The sequence below is a fragment of the Phyllopteryx taeniolatus genome, chromosome 2 (genome assembly GCF_024500385.1).
Source record: "Phyllopteryx taeniolatus isolate TA_2022b chromosome 2, UOR_Ptae_1.2, whole genome shotgun sequence".
Classification (NCBI taxonomy): Eukaryota; Metazoa; Chordata; class Actinopteri; order Syngnathiformes; family Syngnathidae; genus Phyllopteryx; species Phyllopteryx taeniolatus.
Genome location: NC_084503.1, coordinates 40576714 through 40595270, shown reverse-complemented (window position 1 = coordinate 40595270; position 18557 = coordinate 40576714). Strand labels below are relative to the sequence as shown.

General features: G+C 41.8%; 1 protein-coding gene across 1 annotated transcript; it reads left to right on the top strand.

Moving 5' to 3' along the window:
- Positions 1 to 7862: 7862 nt before the first annotated feature.
- Positions 7863 to 17994, top strand: LOC133474477 (uncharacterized). Its single transcript, XM_061766264.1, has 6 exons — positions 7863 to 7999; positions 9900 to 10341; positions 10911 to 10986; positions 11401 to 11479; positions 14402 to 14510; positions 17052 to 17994. The coding sequence occupies exons 2-6, from the start codon at positions 9940 to 9942 to the stop codon at positions 17427 to 17429; spliced, it is 1044 nt and encodes a 347-aa protein (XP_061622248.1). The 5' UTR covers positions 7863 to 7999; positions 9900 to 9939; the 3' UTR covers positions 17430 to 17994.
- The last annotated feature ends 563 nt before the right edge of the window (positions 17995 to 18557 follow it).

Sequence of the window (18557 nt, the reverse complement as noted above, 5' to 3'; positions counted from 1 at the left end):
TAAGGCAAAGGATGTTTCTGGAATGGACACGAGCATGCTCAAAGATCTAGGTTCAACTCTTGCTCCTCCTATTGCCTCAATCATTAATCTTTCAATTTCATCTGGTCACTTTCCAAAGGCCTGGAAATCTGCTATTGTTACCCCTGTCTTTAAATCCGGTGACTCAACTTCTCTGAATAACTACCGACCTATAAGCATTCTTCCGGCCATTTCTGCATGACCGAACACAATCTGTATCAGTTAACAACTGCAGATCAGAGTCTCTTAGGCTAACCTCTGGAGTCCCTCAGGGATCAATATTGGGCCCCCTTTTATTTAGTCTTTATATCAACGATTTGCCCACTGTTTGCTCTGAAGCAGAGTGCGTAATGTATGCAGACGACACAGTTTTCTTTGTTCATGGTCGCTCCAAAGATACTGTTGCTGCTAAACTCACTAATACAATGTCCTGTGTCACAACTTGGTTGCAGGAGTGCTGTCTACAGCTAAACGTTTCTAAAACTGTAGGCATGTATTTCACTAAAACAAATAGAGTATCACCTGACCCCGACATACTTGTTAATGGAAAAAAAATGCAAATTGTCAGCCAATACAAATATCTTGGGTTAATAATAGATTCACAGCTTTCCTTTAAAGCCCATATTGACAAATTGTGTAAAAATATCAAATTAAACCTCGCAAATTTTCGTGCAATTCGGAATGAAATGTCAACTGAAGCTGCAAAAATTTACCTGCATTCGATGATTCTTAGTCACTTTAACTATTGCATAACCAGTTGGTTACGTGTCACTCGAGGCTCTGTCAGAGGTGACTGTCTCATTCCTCTGCGCAGGAGCACTTTCAGTAAGTCAGCCTGGTCAGTGAGGAGCGCTGGTGAGTGGAACTCAGTACCTGAGGAGGTTAAACTGCTTACAACATACAAGGCCTTCACAAAAAAACTGAAAATGTGGCTAGTTAACACCTATAGCTGCCAACACTAAAAGACAAGTATGTTATGTTGTCTTTTTGTTATGATCAAAAGAAATTATGGTTTGAGTCTCTCTTAATAGTATAGTTTGATTATGTATCCTGTATTATATTGTCTTGTAGATGTATTTTACTGCTTTTTTTCATCATGGCCAGGGGACTACAGATGAAAACTAGCCTTCTGGCTAATTCTGGCTTTTTTAACCATGTGTACTTCATGTGTTTTATGAAATTGCATTGTCCCCTTTCAAAAATAAACTGATAAACAGCCACAGTGATCTTTGGGTTTTTCTTTACCTCTCTCACCAAGGCTCTTCTCCCCAGATTGCTCAGTTTGGCCGGACGGCCAGCTCTAGGAAGGGTTCTGATCATCCCAAATGTCTTCCACTTCAGGATTATGGAGGCCACTGTGATTTTAGGAACCTTAAGTACAGCAGAATTTTTTTTTGTAACCTTGGCCAGATGTGTGCGTTGCCACAATTCTGTCTCTGAGCTCTTCAGATAGTTCCTTTGACCTCATGATTCTGATTTGCTCTGACATGCACTGTGAGCTGTAAGGTCTCATATAGACAGGGGTGTGGTATTCCTAATCAAGTCTAATCAGTATAATCAAACACAGCTGGACTCCAATGAAGGTGTAGAACCAGCTCAAGGATGATCAGAAGAAATGGACAGCACCTGAGTTAAATATATGAGTGTCACAGCAAAGCGTCTGAATACTTATGGCTGTGTGATATTTCAGTTTTTCTTTTTTAATAAATCAGCAAAGATTTAGAAAATAGCTTTTTTTCTGTCAATATGGGGTGCTGTGTGTACATTAATGAGGAAAAAAATGAACGTAAACAATTTTAACAAATGGCTGCAATATAACAAAGAGTGAAAATTTTAAGGGGGTCTGAAAACTTTCCCTACCCACTGTATATAGTGAGTGGTGTGAGCGTGTCTTAAGTGAGTGATTAAGAGGCATGGCTCCTGCAGGTCAGGACCATCAGGCCGGACAACCACCGACGAAGAGGGCTGCTCTTGCCCTACCCAGGCAAAGGAATCAAGAGTCTAGATTTAGCATGTTGAGGAAAGGTGACCAGCTACGTATATATGTAATTGATTTTTCTAATGCAATATATTCTATGATGAGATTTAGCCACTGATTGATGTTAATAGCTTGTTTGTTTTCCAGTTTAATAGATTTTTTTCTTAGCAGTAGCTAACGTGACAAGTAATGATTGTGAATATTTATGAGGGAGGTCGGTTATGTTTAAGTCGCCAAGTATGCACAATCTTGGGGAAAGTGGAATCCTGAAATTAAAAATGTAAGAGAGTTTTTGTGTAACCAAAGACCAAAAGCATTGAATTGGTGTGCATTCCCATATAGCATGAAAATAGGTGTCTGGGGTATTTTTGGTGCATTGCGCGCATATATTAGATGGAGAGAAGCCCATTTTATGTATAGTGTACTAAGTAAAATGTGTTCTCTGGAGCACTTTATATTGTATGAGCTGTAGATTTGTGTTTTTTTGTCATTCTAAACGTATTGTTACAAATGTGTATCCAGTAGCAACAGTCAGCGGACATGGAAAGGTCTTCTTCCCATTTGGTGATCGGTAAGTGCATTGATTTAGTCCATAAAATTTATTTTTCAACTTTTGAGATTTCTTTTACTTTGCGGGAGAAGGTTCCAGAATGAATGGGGAGAGCATACTGGGAGCTAATTGAGATCCTGTAGATTCTGAACTTTCCCACCAAGCCGTTAAGGTGGATGCGATTATTGGGTTCTTGAAGCATTTATGGCGTTTAAGACTTGTGGAAATAAATGGGAGTTTCGGGAGTTTGATGTTGTTGCAGTCTATTTGTTCCAATTCTAGCCAATAATCGTACTCCTCATTGTGGTGCAACCATTTGATGAGGTATTGTAATTGGTTAGCTAAATAATAGTGTTTAAAGTTGGGAGAATTTAGGCCTCCCTCCTGTTTACTTTTCTGAAGAGTGGATAGACTAATTCTATTTTTCTTATTTTTTTTAATAAAAATGTATTACAGCAGAATCTACGGTTTGAAACCATTTAAATGTGGTCTTAAATGGAATCTTTGAAAATAAATAATTTATTTGAGGTAAGGTTTTCATTTTTATTGTAGCTATTCTTCCCAGTAGTGATATCGGCAAGTTATTCCAGCGTCTTAAGTCAGCTGAGAATTTTTCCAAAAGTGGTGTGTAGTTTAGATTGGTTAGCTCTGTGAGTTTTGATGAAATGTTAATACCTAAATACTTAATGTTTCCTATAGGAATATAGTAATCTGGGATTTGATCTGCAGGAGTCCACGAGTTTGCTGTTATTGGGAGTATTGTTGATTTTGTCCAGTTGATAGAGTAGTCTGACATTTGTGAAAATGTTTTAATGAGATTGAAGACTGCCTGAAGAGAATACTTGGGTTCCTGTAAGTAAACAAGAATATCATCAGCATATAGATTGATTTTGTGTTCTGTCACTAGTGAGCAGATGCCTTTAATATTAGCATTCTGACGGATAGCGGCAGCAAGAGGTTCGATGAATATTGCAAATAGCATTGGTGAGAGTGGACATCCTTGTCTGGTTCCTCTTTGTAATTTAAAACATTGTGAAGTAATCCTATTTGTGGTGACTGTCGCTTTTGGCGAATTGTATAATGTTGCTATCCAATGAATGAATTAATCTCCAAAGCCAAATTTGCGAGGTACTGCAAACAGGAAAAAGCCCAGTTAACTTTATCGAAAGCTTTCTCTGCGTCAAGTGACATGATGATTGCGTTTAGATTTTTACGCAGTGACATGCTTATTAAATTTAACAGATGTCTGATATTATTTGTGGAACTTCTACCTTTAATGAAACCTGTCTGGTCATAGTGGATTATCGACGGGTGTACCTTTTCATGTCTCGCGTCGAGGGCTTTCGAGATAATCTTGATATCTACATTAATCAGTGATAAGGGCTGATAATTAGCCGGGAGAGTGGGGTCTTTACCTGACTTTATTAATAACTTAATTGAAGCTGTGTTCATATGGCTACTAATTTGACCTTTATCGTTTATCTCCTTGACTGTTCTGAGAAATAGAGGCGCTAGTATTGGCCAGAAATGTTTAATGATTTCGACGGGGATTCCGTCCGGGCCAGGCGCTCGTCCCGATTGCATATTTTTTAATGCGTTAAGTAATTCTGTGATGGTTAAAGGAACATCAATGCTGTCTTTATTTGTGTATTTAATTGAGGAATGTTTAGATCCTTAATAAAAGTTTCAATTTTATTTTTTTTATTTTTTTTATTTTCCTGATTTATTACTGTACTCAAAGTTAGTGTATCTTAACTGTTGTAGAAAATCTGTTCTTTTTGATAAGATAATTCTAATTCTTCGTCTAATTGATGTTTTGCCTTTTGAAGTTTTTTGAAATTTTTGTTCTCGTTTTTTTTTTTTTATATACAAAGAGTATTATATGATTCGACCTCTCAATACAGCTTTCCCAGTTTCCATAACAGAGATGGGGATATTGTTGGGGAGTCGTTGAATTTCAAAAACTCAACCCATTCCTTCCTCACGAAAGAATCAAAATCCGGGTCCTTCAATAGGGACATGTTGAAGCGCCATGTTGGTGGGGGTCCCAAACTTGATTCAACTTTTAGATTGTGAGAAATTGGTGCATGGTCACTGATGGTGATTGGATCTATTTGGGGGCTAATTCTTTGAGCTGCCGAATTGTTTGAAAGAAAAAATCTATTCTTGAGAAAGAGCGGTGAACCGACGAGAAAAATGTCTATTCTCTTTTTGTACGTTTTTTCAGCCTCTATATGTCAACAAGACCAAAGTCGTCCATATACCGCTCTTGAGGCGGAATATAGGCGCCAGCGAGAATGAATGATGCGAACTCACGAGGCGAGTAGAATGGCTTACAGTTCAAAATCAGCGACTCTCAGCGAGCTGCAGTGTGTGCTGAGCTCTGTGACGTCCGTACACCATTTTTCGTTGATATAGAAGCATATCACGGAGTTTTCTCCGATAACTCCGTGATACGATCTGCTCGGTGAAGATGAAAACCCGGAAGCATGACGGCGCCGTTGGGTACAGTGTCGCACATGGCGTAAAGCACATGGCGGCGGAATGTCCTAAGTCTTTAGTGGTCTTTATCAGAAGATGAAGCTCGCCATTTTGTTGGGTAAGGAGCGTACATTCGCGAGGTGGATCGACGGGAATGTCAATCTGTATCCTCTCTTGCGGAGTTTCACCTGGATGCCGGCTCGCTTCCCTCTGTGGCGTCGCCTCCGCCTCCATGCACCGAAAACCGCGGACGCTGCTGCGGTGAGTAACTCAGGGAAAAAACTGAGCGGATTTGCGAAAGTTGGTGAAAGAAAGTCCGGAGTAGCCTTGATGGTTAGCAAGTCTCCCCTTGTGTAAGTGTAATGTCTCCAAAGACGAATAAAAAACACAAAAACAAAAACAATACTAGAGAGCGCGTAACCGAGGCGACCATACTTGTAGGCGCCATCTTGGTATATCAGGTCCACATACAACTGAACATTTTCTAATGATTTCTTTGTCTTTTTTCCCACTTGACCCCTTGGAGATTGAGCTTTAGCAACTACAACATTTCATAGTAAAATGGGCAGGGGTCAAGTCAGAACCTCTTTGTGGAAAAAATGAAGGAAATCATGACAAGAAAATAAAACAAAACAACATCGACACTAACAGATACATACAGATCGCAGAGCAAAAGTGAACCACTGCATTGCGACACGGGGCAACTACTGTACAGTATACAGCAAACCCTTGTTTATCAAAAGGGCTACAATCCAGACAGCCCCCCACAGCAAATGAAATCTGCGAAGTAGCGACCCATTATTTATTATATTACTGTTTCATATATGGTCACTGATGGTGTAGTGGTACAATCGCCTGCCTTTGGTGCGGGCAGCGTGGGTTCAGTTCCCACTCAGTGACGGTGTGAATGTGAGTGTGAATGGTTGTCCGTGTCTATATGTGCCCTGCGACTGACTGGCAACCAGTTCAGGGTGTAGTCTGGCTTTCGCCCGAAGTCAGCTGGGATTGGCTCCAATGCCCCGCAACCCTAACCAGGATAAGCGGTGTTGAAAATGGATGAATGGATGTTTCATATATGCCTATAGAAAGCCTGAAGAAAATCAAGCTAAACAATGCTCTTTACTTGCATTTGTTCCTGTCAATATTGTTATGAGTGTGTGCATTAGCTACTCGTCGGGCTAACGTAGGTATTTGTGAACTTATTTCATAAAATTCTGACTGTGGGTTGTGTTTTAAATGCCTAAGGTAGTCAGTAAGGTTTCTTTTTCTATTAAGAACAAGAGCCCAATTGCCCTTCTGTGAGTCGGTACTGCCACATTTAAATCATTTAGCTTGTAAAACTAACTGTATCAGAGATGTGCAAGTAATTGCACTACACTGAGCTTTAAAAAAAAAATTGACGATGCACTGCATTCCCAATACATGTTTCACTGTAAGCCTTCTCTCTCAACGTGATATATTTCAACACACTTATGTTATCTCTCTCCCTCGCTCTCTGTCTCTTTGTCTCTGTGCCTCCTAATGCAAAGTGTCCACATATGACATCATTTTACTAATCTGGTGTCACATGATTTAGCAGCGCAAAGTGAACAAGTAATCAAGCTGCTGACTGCTAACCAGCCCACCAGCAATTCATTTTTGAAGTGAAACTGTCCATTTGTTACTTTAGCCAAGTCAAAAAACAATTATTGAATTATGTTAAAACCTTTATGTAATATATTAATCCCATTGAAATGTTTTTTAAATGAATACATTTACTGGAATTGTTTAAGAAAAAAAAATCCAGAAAATGGTTCTGTTGCTGTTCTATTACTGATTTTAAAAAAATATAATAAAGTATTTTCTATTCATCAATACAAAATTTTTAAATTGAAATTTAGTAATTTGATAATGCATCTACCTTAATTATTGAAAAGTATCATACCAGTATCGGTAATGGTGATACTGGGCCTGCATTTACTTGGTGTCGGATCAATGGCAAAATATGCATTTATTTCCTGTACAGTATAAAAACTAAACATCAAAAACATTGACTGAAAATGTGTAAATTACCAAACAACCTTGTTTCCCCCGCTAGCTAGTCGTTCATATAGTTTCAAACCAATACGAACTGAGACTTTTGTCATTGTGGTTATTGTAAACAATGTTCCTACCATTGGGGATAGGGCACGCTAGTCTCTTGCTTCTCTGGCTAAACAAATTTAACTGAAAATAATAACAGTTAATTAACAGTCAACAGAGTGTTGTATTGACGAAAGTTTGAAAAACATAACAAATTTAATCAAAGTTGGTATTGAGGTAGTTGATTTTTAGTCTTGACACCCTTTTAGATACTTTTCAGACCTAATTATTTAACGTTTTATTTGTTTTTATAGCCATTTCTGTCAGCTTATGATTATGTTTATTTCACATCTAATTGATTTTTTTTCTGCTCCTGCACTTTTTTCCTGCATATTCAGTATCGCTCTTAATGCTTTACCAGCTGGAATGTTGCGTAAACAAATCAAGTTTTTCAGCGTTTAATCAATTATATGTGACTATTTGCGGTGTTGACCAATAGGAGCGTCTGAAATGTGTTTATGAATATTAATGAGCTGTCCATCCTGCTGATTCAGGGAATTGCGTTTACTCGTCGTCACGTGTTGCGGTGGCTACGACCTAGTAGTAGGAGGAGGAGGATTAGGGGGGGGGGGGGGGGGGGGTAAACAAACAAACAAAAAAACTTTCTGTGTGGATTCGCAACGGTGTGTATGTTTTTTTTTTTAAATTTATTTTTAAAACATTCTTTAAAATGAAGCGCAGGACGTTAACGCAAGAGCACTGGCCCTCCCACCCCCCCCCCCACCGGACACGTTGCCCGGGGAGGGAGAGGCTCCACGGGGGCTGGACGACGTCGGCAGCCTCCCTGCTCCCACTGGACTGTCCGTCCGGCTGCACAACACCTTAAGGTGGAGGGAAACACTTCACTCCCGGTAAGTGCTCCCAATCTCCGCTGTACTCTGCTCCCATCCTTCGCGGGCTCACCAGGTTCTACTTGTGTGTTTGCCATTTTTAAAAGCATTGTCATCGTTTCTGTCGCACAATGGTGCTCCGTTGCCAGCGTATTCGACACAGCGTTAGTAGACGATTGTGTTGACACATAACGTTGCGTCAGCGCTCGGCATGTGAACGCAAGCAAGCCCATGTGTTTGCTCCGTTTTTCTTATGTAAGGTTGGACGGCTTGCCCATTTGGAAGAGAAGACTAGGCTGGGGGGGGGCAGTTATTGAATCCACAGTTATCACAATTCAGTCTCATAATGGAAGGAATTAAAAAAAAAAAAAATCCAATTTGCAAAAAGTTTTTTTTTTTTTTTTTACATTTTTAAAAAATATATCTTGGACACTAGACATCTTTGTTTTACTTTTTTTTTTTTTTTTTTTTTAAGTGCAGGGAGCTCCTGGTCTCAGCGGCACATCTTATGAAGTTAAATGAAAACTTAAACAATTAAATAGCTGCCTCGAGTTTTCTATAGTAAATAAAGTTTTCCAAAAATTCAATAGAACTGAAATATGAATCTTTTACTTATTTTTGTTGAAAGAAACAAAAACAAAAAGTGCATGGCGTTCCCAGGGTCAGGAGCATCTCCTAAAGTTAACAGAAAATTTCAACTAATAATAATGGAAAAAAAAATAGTTTTAAATTGATCTGCTATCTGCTGTCATATTTAAATAAAATGCAGATGCTGATATGCGTCAAAATGCCGTCGAAAATCTGTGTAAATTCAGAGCTTTTACTTCATCAAAGTCTTACATAAATACATAGTTCTAATTCTGGATTTTTGAATGTCATTTGGGAACTAGGCAAACAATTATTGACAGATTTAGTCTGTATGAAATCCAGCAATTAACAAGTTAAATCCAAAGCATTTACTCAGCCAACTGTTAAAAAAAAGCTTAATCATTTCTTGTTCTGACATCTTGGTAGGGGCAACGCTTTAATGTCGTCATGACAACCCACGGCTTTCGATTTGTCATAACAGTTTAACAATTTTTATCTCGCCGACGATAAAGCATTCCTCTTCACTTACTCCGATTTACTCACTCACTGCCTACAACATTAGGTCCCCTGGGCTCCATCTAAAGTAGTCCAAGAGAACGAGAAGGGCACAATATTAGTACACAAAGAGAAACACGGTGACAGTGTCTTGGGTCGGCTCTGAGAGGTACCCAATGAAGTGTCCAGAGACAGTCTGACAGCTCTCATGCTAAATCCAGTGGTGCCTTAAGATACGCGTGAGTTTTTGAAATAAGAGCCATCATTTGGCTGATTTTTGTTTTGTTTTTTGCTTTGACTTGGGAGAGCAAATGTGGTATGAGCACTGCCCGTAGGTGTGAATGTGAGTGCGAATGGTTGTTTGTTTATATGTGCTCTGCGATTGGCTGGCGAACAGTTCAGGGTGGACCCCGCCTCTCGCCCAAAGATAGCTGGGATAGGCTGCAGCACGCCTGCGACCCTATTGAGGAGAAGCGGTACAGAAAACGGATGAATGGATGGTTTTATAAAGTACAATATTATAGAGTGCTATTTTTTTCCTTATTGAAAAACACACAACACATTCTATTTTTGAGGGGGGAGGCTGGAATGGATTAATGGCATTTCTATTCATTTCAATGTGGGAAGATGATTTGAGACGCGAGGGTTTTGAGTTACGCGTGTGGTCAGGGAATGAATGGGACTCCTATCTCAAGGCACCACTGGACTTCTCCATGCAATCACGTGCACACACTGGAATATTGATAATTGATGCTACTAACAAAAGCAAAAAATTGCACTAAAATTAGGATGCCTTATTGCCATGAAATTAATGATATTTGTTGTTTATGATTGGCAGGTCAGTGAGGCTCTCTACTGGCGAATAGTCCACTTCCATCATGTCATCATCCTCCCACTCTGATTACTCCACTGAGTGGCTTGCCCGCGATGAACACAACAGGAAGACCCCACTGGTGCAGATCATGGCATCATCCTCATCATCCTCAGCTACAACTTTAAGGGAATCTCCTACTACACTATTTCACTCTGGTGCCTTCTGGAGGAGGAAGAGGAGAAGTGTCTGCTGTGGTTGTGATGCTGGAGGCTACTGTGTGCGCGCCGCAGTCTGTGCAACTCACTTGGAGACCCCCGCAGTATTTCCAGTTAAGGAAGATAACCCCATGTGCAAGCTGGGGACACTTTGTGTGGAGCCAAAGCGCCTTTCAGTCAGGAAGAGAACTTTAGATGGATGCGGCGCACATCGTCCATCAGACACTCAAAGTGAACTTTTCTCACTCAAGGTGAGACCAGTGCATCCTTTTAATGTAAAAAGAGGTTGCACAGTAAAAATGATATTTAGCTAAGATACTCATTTATTTTGTCAACAGTTAAGTAGTGAAGGAACCAAGCCCTGCCACAAATAGCAAAAATCAGCGAGTAATTGACAACCACATAAAAAGGTTTACGATCACCTATAGATGCCACAAAATGGCGGGAAAGCACTACTTTTGTCTAAATGAAATTCCTCAACTCACAGATCCAGCATACTTCAACAAAGTTGTTTGGTACCAAGACGCCACAAGATGCCGCCAAAGGAATACTTTTTTTTTTGGCCTGAGTGCAAAGCCAGTGCATTGATTGGCTAGCACCAAGACAGGCTAGTGGATTCCTCCATTGATTCTCTGTGTGAGAAAGCGCTTCAGGAACACACATACATAGAGTGCCGTGAAAAAGCGAGAGATTTCTCCAAGCTTAGGTGTGAATGACCATCTGATGCTGTGGTCTGCTGGGGAAGTGGCTATTAAATAACCCTTCAAATGGAACAAATGGAGCTAGCACAAGTGTTAACGGTGTTATCGTCTCCACACAGTGCACGGAGTTGCAGTGCTACGTCAAGCCTCTGTCGTCTATCCTACGAGGTTTGAGATCCGGCAGGTACGCCACACGTAAGTGTTGAACTTTTTTTGGGTGTTTTTTTTAAAGGCAGATTTGTTATTCGTTGACAGCTGGATTATTATTGGATGCTCTCCACTGTCTAGCCCACTCGCCAGCAAATATGCAAACCTTCATCTATCCATTTTCTATAACCACATCCTGATCAGTGATATTCCATATGAATTAGGGCCTCCCCCCAGTGCATGTCCTTGGGAGTGTAAAATAAATCAAAGGATGTTTGTGGTTTGTCAACAGAAGTGCATTAGAATGCAGATAGTTAGTCAAGTTGACCGTTTTGTTTTGGTCGTCGAGGCATGAAAAATAGCAGTCGATAAAGATGACGTCGCAGCCAATGACATAACACATTTGGATGCAGAGCCACATGCCTCCTACGTGCTAACTGCACACTTCTCTTCTCTTCACAGGTCTCAGCAGTTTCCAGGAGAGCGTTGCAATGGACCGTATCCAGAGAATAATGGGGGTCCTTCGAAATCCTAACATGGGGTAAATATGACCGTGAGGATAGGCGTGGATATTTCCTTGAAATAGTTTTGTTCTCTTGGCTCAAACATCATTATGCTGTTTAAGAGAGCTACCTTTTTACTATTTCACCAAAACACGTACTCTTTTTACTACTCGTACTAAAAAGAAGACACATGTACCTTCATAGGGCTCCGCCAGCGACGTGAACCAAAATGGAATTGCTCCGTTTGGTTTTGCTAAGTGTGCGAAAGTGTGTAATCATTGCAGATATTGTATGTGGGCTGGCAAGAATCAAAAGTATTAGGCCGTTCATGAGGTCAGCATGTAGCGGACGGTTTCAGACAGTCTAGATCTGAAGGAGATGCAGTGGAGTTGCACACCCCAGCTTGCGAACGATGTTATAATACTACGAAAGATTCAGTTCTTTATGGTTTGTGATTGTCGATGTTGGCATTTTATAGTCCATCTGGATGTGGAGCCACAGACGCATCAAAAGTAATCACAACCTCTGGAAGTCAAACTACTGATTTAGATGAGCTTAAATGGTAACAAAGAGTCATTTTGTTCCTTTCTTTTTAACATTAATACGTCAGCAGTTATCTTTAATGTTGATGAAATGTCTCGTTCATTGTTGCTCACGTCGAATCATACCACCTGGGCTTTCTATGACCTTCAGTCACGTCACGTGTGAAAGACGGTCTTGAATTCAACCTGCTCGTCTTTTCCCTATCTCATTCAATGACGTCCGTGAAACTGGTATGACAATTACAGGAGCGTTTTAGTTACCGCAGCTATAAGTACTCCTGCAGGACCAATGTAAAAAAACTGGGGCTAAATATATGTTACAATCATCTCATATTCTACAATAATATCTTGTATTTTACCATTAGTTCATATTTACCGATTACCGATACCAGGTATCAGTATCGGGCCCATACCGGCCTTATTTCAAGGCATCGAGTACTTGTGAAGGCTGCCATACCAGACTGATACTTAAGGAACAAAAAAAAAAAAAAATCTGGTATTGAGTAAGTCCTCCTTGCCAGTAGTTGGCGCTACACTGCAGCGGTTTGACACATTGCCGAATCATGTGCGTCAGACACAAAGAACGAAAAAAAGGTCTTTGTTCACAATTATCTGTCATTGTGGTAAGTGAAATGTTATGCTAGTGGTCTCTTTCAACTGTTTCTAGTCTATACCCGTAGACCACATTAAACAAAGACAAAATCTGTAGTAAAACATGGAGAAGGCACGGTTATATTCTGGGGCTGCTTTGCTACATCTGTCACAGTGTGTCTTGAATCAAACACTGTATGCTCTTCGATGTCAGAAAGCTTGGTCTCAGTCACAGGCCATAGATAATGACCTAAAACACAAAGCTAAAAGAAGAATCAACAACGTCCGAGAGCTGAACGTCGGAAAACTCTGAAGATTGCTGATTTAAATTCTTTACCACATCTGTGCAAAGAGCTAAAACATGTCAGTATTCTGGAGAGGGTGTCACCGAAAATTGCAGAAATCTTTTGATTGCAGTGATTGCCTCACAAGGTTCTGAACCAAACAACGGTTTTTAAGTTAAGCATACCATCATTTTTGTCCAGGCCTTGTTCTTTATTATTTTATGTTTTAAAAAAAATAATTCTGTTGGACCAACAATTGCTATCAACACAAAGCAGTGGGAGATGTTAAACTTCACCCACTGGTCCCACCTTTCTGCTCTATTTCCTTTCACACGGGCGTTGTAGCACTTCTGTTGTCTCTGAAGCCAGAAAATTTGCAGGTGGACTTCCAACCTTTGCCTCCCTGTTTATGTGTCAGAACCGTGCCAGAATGACTTCTTTGACAGGAAGTGTAAAATGGGCGCTCACTACACATACAGTAGACTTCCATACTTCTCTACTGTATATTGTACAAGAGCACTGACTGATCGTAGAAGCAGAAATTGTTCTAAAGAAATACGCGACTGTTTTATATAGCTATGACATTTTACCAAAAGTCTTCGGACAATGTGAGCGTTTTTATGATTTTAGCTTGAAGCCTTAAAAGTGTAGACTTTCCCCTTTAATTTAAGAGAGCTCGCAAAAATATGGCGCAACTAAGGCGCCCAAAAGTATTTGGGCAAAGTGCAGCTATAACAGTGCTATAAGTATATAAATGCGGCCATTCCACCATTTGTTGTGCCATTCAAAGTGAATATGTCCACAGAAGCACGACACAGAGGGTACACGTGAGGCACATTGTATTAATTATTCAATGACAAGTATACAACTATTAACAGGAATGTGTGTGTGTGTGTGTGTGTGTGTGTGTGTGAGAGAGAGAGAGAGCGGGAGGAGGGCGTGGGGATTGGGGTACAGTCCTGGATCAAATAGTTCATTTTTAAATCCAACACTGAGCAAGTGGGCGGAGCTGTGACTGGCTTGCTCGTGCTCTATATATAGCCTGTGAATGGGATGAGGACCTGCTGCCACGTGTGGACTGCAGTGTACGTGCATGTGTGTGTCTTTGTGTGCGTGTGTGCATAGCAGCCTTCCTCAGTCACATTTCTCATGTGGCACTGTACATGCACTGCATGTCTTCCTGCATCCCCCAAAATCATGTGATCCCGGGATGGGGGCTTGGGCTATGATCACACGCACACACACACACACACACACGCAACAGTTGTTGAGGACACATGCCATTCGCGCCCATGCCGCCTTTTTTATTGAGTCGGTCTTGGTGCGTTTTCTTCTCGTCCACCAATCAGATTAAGCCAGAGCACTTAATGTGATGTCATAGGCTTTACGATGCTTATGTAATAGCCATTGGCGAGACATCCCTAAGCCACTTGAGCTTCTCCCACTTCAAGCTGTGGCTACAACATTAGCCAAAAAAAAACCCCAAAAAACCGAAATACTACAATATGTCAGCGTCACTCATCTTGCTTTGTGTCTTTTCCAGAGGACGCTTTCTCAGCATCGTCATGAAAATAGAAGAGATGCTTCGAAGTTGGTTCCCTCGCATAAAACCAAATCAGGCCAATGGCAGCTCACCAGCTAAGAAGCAAAAGGTAAACATATATTTATTCCCTCTATGTACGTATATGTAAAATCATCCCTCGCTATATTGCAGTTCACTGATTGAGGTTTCAGTGTGTGACATATTTATTTTTTTCAGTATGTGATTGGTTCGTTTGAACCTTGAGCCCCATCAACCACTGCACTCTCCACGCGCAAAAGTGCACTGATATAATCAAAATGGGTGTGCATTTAATATTTTCAGTGCGCATGCGAACCTGCGCACCACTTATGTGCACCTCTGTAAATGAGTCTGTTTCTCCTTATGTGAGTCACTGCTGCCACATTTCATCATCCATCCATCCATCCATGCATCTTCTACCGCTGATCCGAGGTCGGGTCGCGGGGGCAGTAGCTTTAGCAGGGACGCCCAGACTTCCCTTTCCCCAGCCACTTCATCCATCTCTTCCGGGGGGATCCAGAGACGTTCCCAGGCCACCCGAAGGATGTAGACTCTCCAGCATGTCCTGGGTCGTCCCCGGGGTCTCCTCCCGGTGGGACGTGCCTGGAACACCTCACCAGGGAGGCGTCCGGGAGGCCCAGCCACCTCATCTGGCTCCTCTCGATGTGAAGGAGCAACGGCTCTACTCTGAGATCCTCCCGGATGAACGAGCTTCTCACCCTATCTCTAAGGGAGAGCCCGGACACCCTGCGGAGGAAACTCATTTCGGCCGCTTGTATCCTGGATCTTGTTCTTTCGGTCACGACCCACAGCTCGTGACCATAGGTGAGGGCAGGGAACGTAGATCGACCGGTAAATCGAGAGCTTCGCCTTTCGGCTTAGCTCCTTCTTCACCACAACGAACCGATACAAAGTCCGCATCACTGCAGACGCTGCACCGATCCGCCTGTCGATCTCCCGTTCCATTCTTCCCTCACTCGTGAACAAGACCCCAAGATACTTGAACTCCTTCACTTGGGGCAGGATCTCATCCCCGACCTGGAGAGGGCACGCCACCCTTTTCCGACTGAGGACCATGGTCTCAGATTTGGAGGTGCTGATTCTTATCCCAGCCGCTTCACGAACTGCTCCAGTGAGAGTTGGAGGTCACGGCATGATGAAGCCAACAGAACCACATCATCTGCAAAAAGCAGAGATGCAATACTGAGGCCACCAAACCGGACCCCCTCTACGCCTCGGCTGCGCCTAGAAATTATGTCTATAAAAGTTATGAACAGAATCGGTGACAAAGAGCAGCCTTGGCGGAGTCCAACCCTCACCTGAAACGAGTCCGACTTACTGCCGGATATGCGGACCAAACTCTGACTCCGGTCGTACAGGGACCGAACAGCCCGTATCAGGGGGTTCGGTACCCCATACTCCCGAAGCACCCCCCACAGGGACACGGTCGAACGCCTTCTGCAAGTCCACAAAACACATGTAGACTGGTTGGGCGAACTCCCATGCACCCTCGAGGACCCTGCTGAGGGTGTAGAGCTGGTCCACTGTTCCACAGTCACACCTACGGGCAATTTAGAGTCTCCAATTAATGCATGTTTTTGGGATGTGGGAGGAAACCGGAGTGCCCGGAGAAAACCCACGCAGGCACGGGGAGAACATGCAAACGCCACACAGGCGGGGCCGGGGATTGAAGCCGGGTCCTCAGAACTGTGAGGCTGACGCTCTAACCACCGTGCCGCTCTGAGTAACTGCTCTACAAAAATAAAAAATAAAAAATCTGTGATGCACTGACTCTGCAATAAGTGAACCGTGATATCGCGAAGGATTACTGTAGCACATATTGACATTGTATTGCATATATGAAATAATTAATTGGTTTGATTTCACTTATTGCGAAGGTTTTCTACATAACGTTTTGTTGCCTGCTTGCGAGCAGTGATGCCGGTAATGCGTTATAAAGCAACGCGTTCCTCCAAAATACCTCCATTTTCAGTAATGAGCAAAGTAACGCATTACTTAAAAGTAATCAGACTACAGTTACTTTTGCATCATCAATGTCTCCCACCAAGTACTAATTTGTAGCTGGTGGTTCGAACAAAGAGGAGTCCAGCTGTGCAGAAGCATTTAACAGAGATTGCTTTTTTTTTTAATACAAAGAAAGCGATTGGGAAGGGATTGTTTATTCTACAACGCACAGTGACGGTGCAGTACCATAAAAGTGCAAAGAAATGCAAGATTTCACTGTCGCCACACTATTTTTTTTATTTTCCTTAGTAAAAAGTGTATTTGATTGTTGTTACTTTTGATTTACACATTAAGTATAAAGTTTTACTGGCGTGTTAAACGCGCAAAGCATTGTGGGTTAATTATTCTCACCGAAGTGCACGGTCATAACGACCACCACAGGTTTTTCCTCATTAAAATACACACTCAAACATTTTTTATTTCACTCTGCTGGAACAGATTAATAGCATTTCCATTCATTTCAATGGAAAAATTATGATTTGAGATAATAGTGTTAGTATTGAGTTACTATTAAAGTCAAACCTCAAAGAACCACTGTAATCCATTTGCTTGCCTTTAAAAGTGCAAACTGTTATATAAATACAATTATGGACTTTATTTGCAACAGAGGACAACTCCGTGGCCCCCAGCATCACTTTGCTCGTCAGATGGGGAGTCGGGCACCTCTGGCTCGTTCATCCATGTCGGACGACCGCACACGTCACCCATCTGCTCCCGAGAACGGTCCGAATCAACACTCAGTCCCCAGAGTCCGAGCCGGGGCGTCACCCAGGACAACTTTGTCTCCTCCAGTACTGACTCTCCGGTGTTGCCCCCACGCCGCCCAAGAGGTCCACCGCGGCATCTCAGTCAGGGACCACTGCCTTTCAAGATCAGATCGCCCTATCTGGAAAGACTACTGAAGGCCAAGAAGAGCACCCTCACTCCCAGAGGAGACGACAGGGAGGCCAGGTGCCGTAGATACTTGTGTGGCTCGGACACATGATTTGCTGCAGTGTGACATCCGGGTTCATTCTAGAAGCAACTAAGTCATTCTCATTAGAGAATCCTTTGGATTTCCCCATCATTATGGGGTGGGAGATAGGTGAATAAAACACAATACTGTACATAGTCTGAAACATGACATCCATGCAGAAGTGCCTTAAACTTGCATTCTTTCTCATAAGCACTAGGAGGATGATTAAAGAACTGATCTTGAATGCCCCCCTTAATTTAATACCTTGTTTCAAAACATTACAAAATGAGATGAGCCTCACATCAGTTTAAATTCAGTGCGATGTTCCTTTAGTCAATCATGGTTCCGTTCAAGCATGTTGAGCAATTACTCATTTGGTGGACTCCAATACGGGAAAGACTACTTCAAATTGTAACACTGTACTCCCTCAAATAAAAAAAATGCATGAATCGTTTTTAGGGTGTCACTAAGGTGAATGTTACAGCCTTATTTTGCTGATACCACAACACATACTGGCATCTGTAAAGCTGATTGTTCAAAAGAAAAGTGCTGCTGAATCTCCCTGATACACTCTGGCTACTATATGAGGAATTAATACCTCTGTGTCTGTGTGGTCATTGTCAAGACCTACTGCATATTTCCAATGCTTACACATTGAGGATATAAAAAGGATCTGAATTAAAGGAAGTTTTTGAACTGTAATGGTCATTGCAAAGTACAAACAAGAGTTGCTAATAATATAAAATATCACAATGAGATGTTAAGTTGCTTCTAGGACGGAATTCTTCATGGCTTGGGAGTGTGTTAGGATGTCAGTCTGCAGACCCATGGTGGCCATCCAGCCACTGACATACAGACATCATGGGCTAAGAAAATACCCCATGGGTATCTCAAAATAGTTTTGGGGAAAAAAAACATGGAGATGTAAGCTTTTCCAATGGATAGTGATGAAAGCATGTTTCTGAGTGCAAAGCTTGCCTGCACGAGAATTAGAAGAGGTCAAGGTCAGCTCCAGGTCACTTTCAAGATTGCTTCTGAGAGAAAACAAGGACTTCCAAGGTTGACTTCTCACCGGTTTTTCACTGCGTGAACCGTAGAACGAGATACAGCAGTCAGTGAACAGATAAGGCAGGCATCATGGTAGAAAACACACAACTC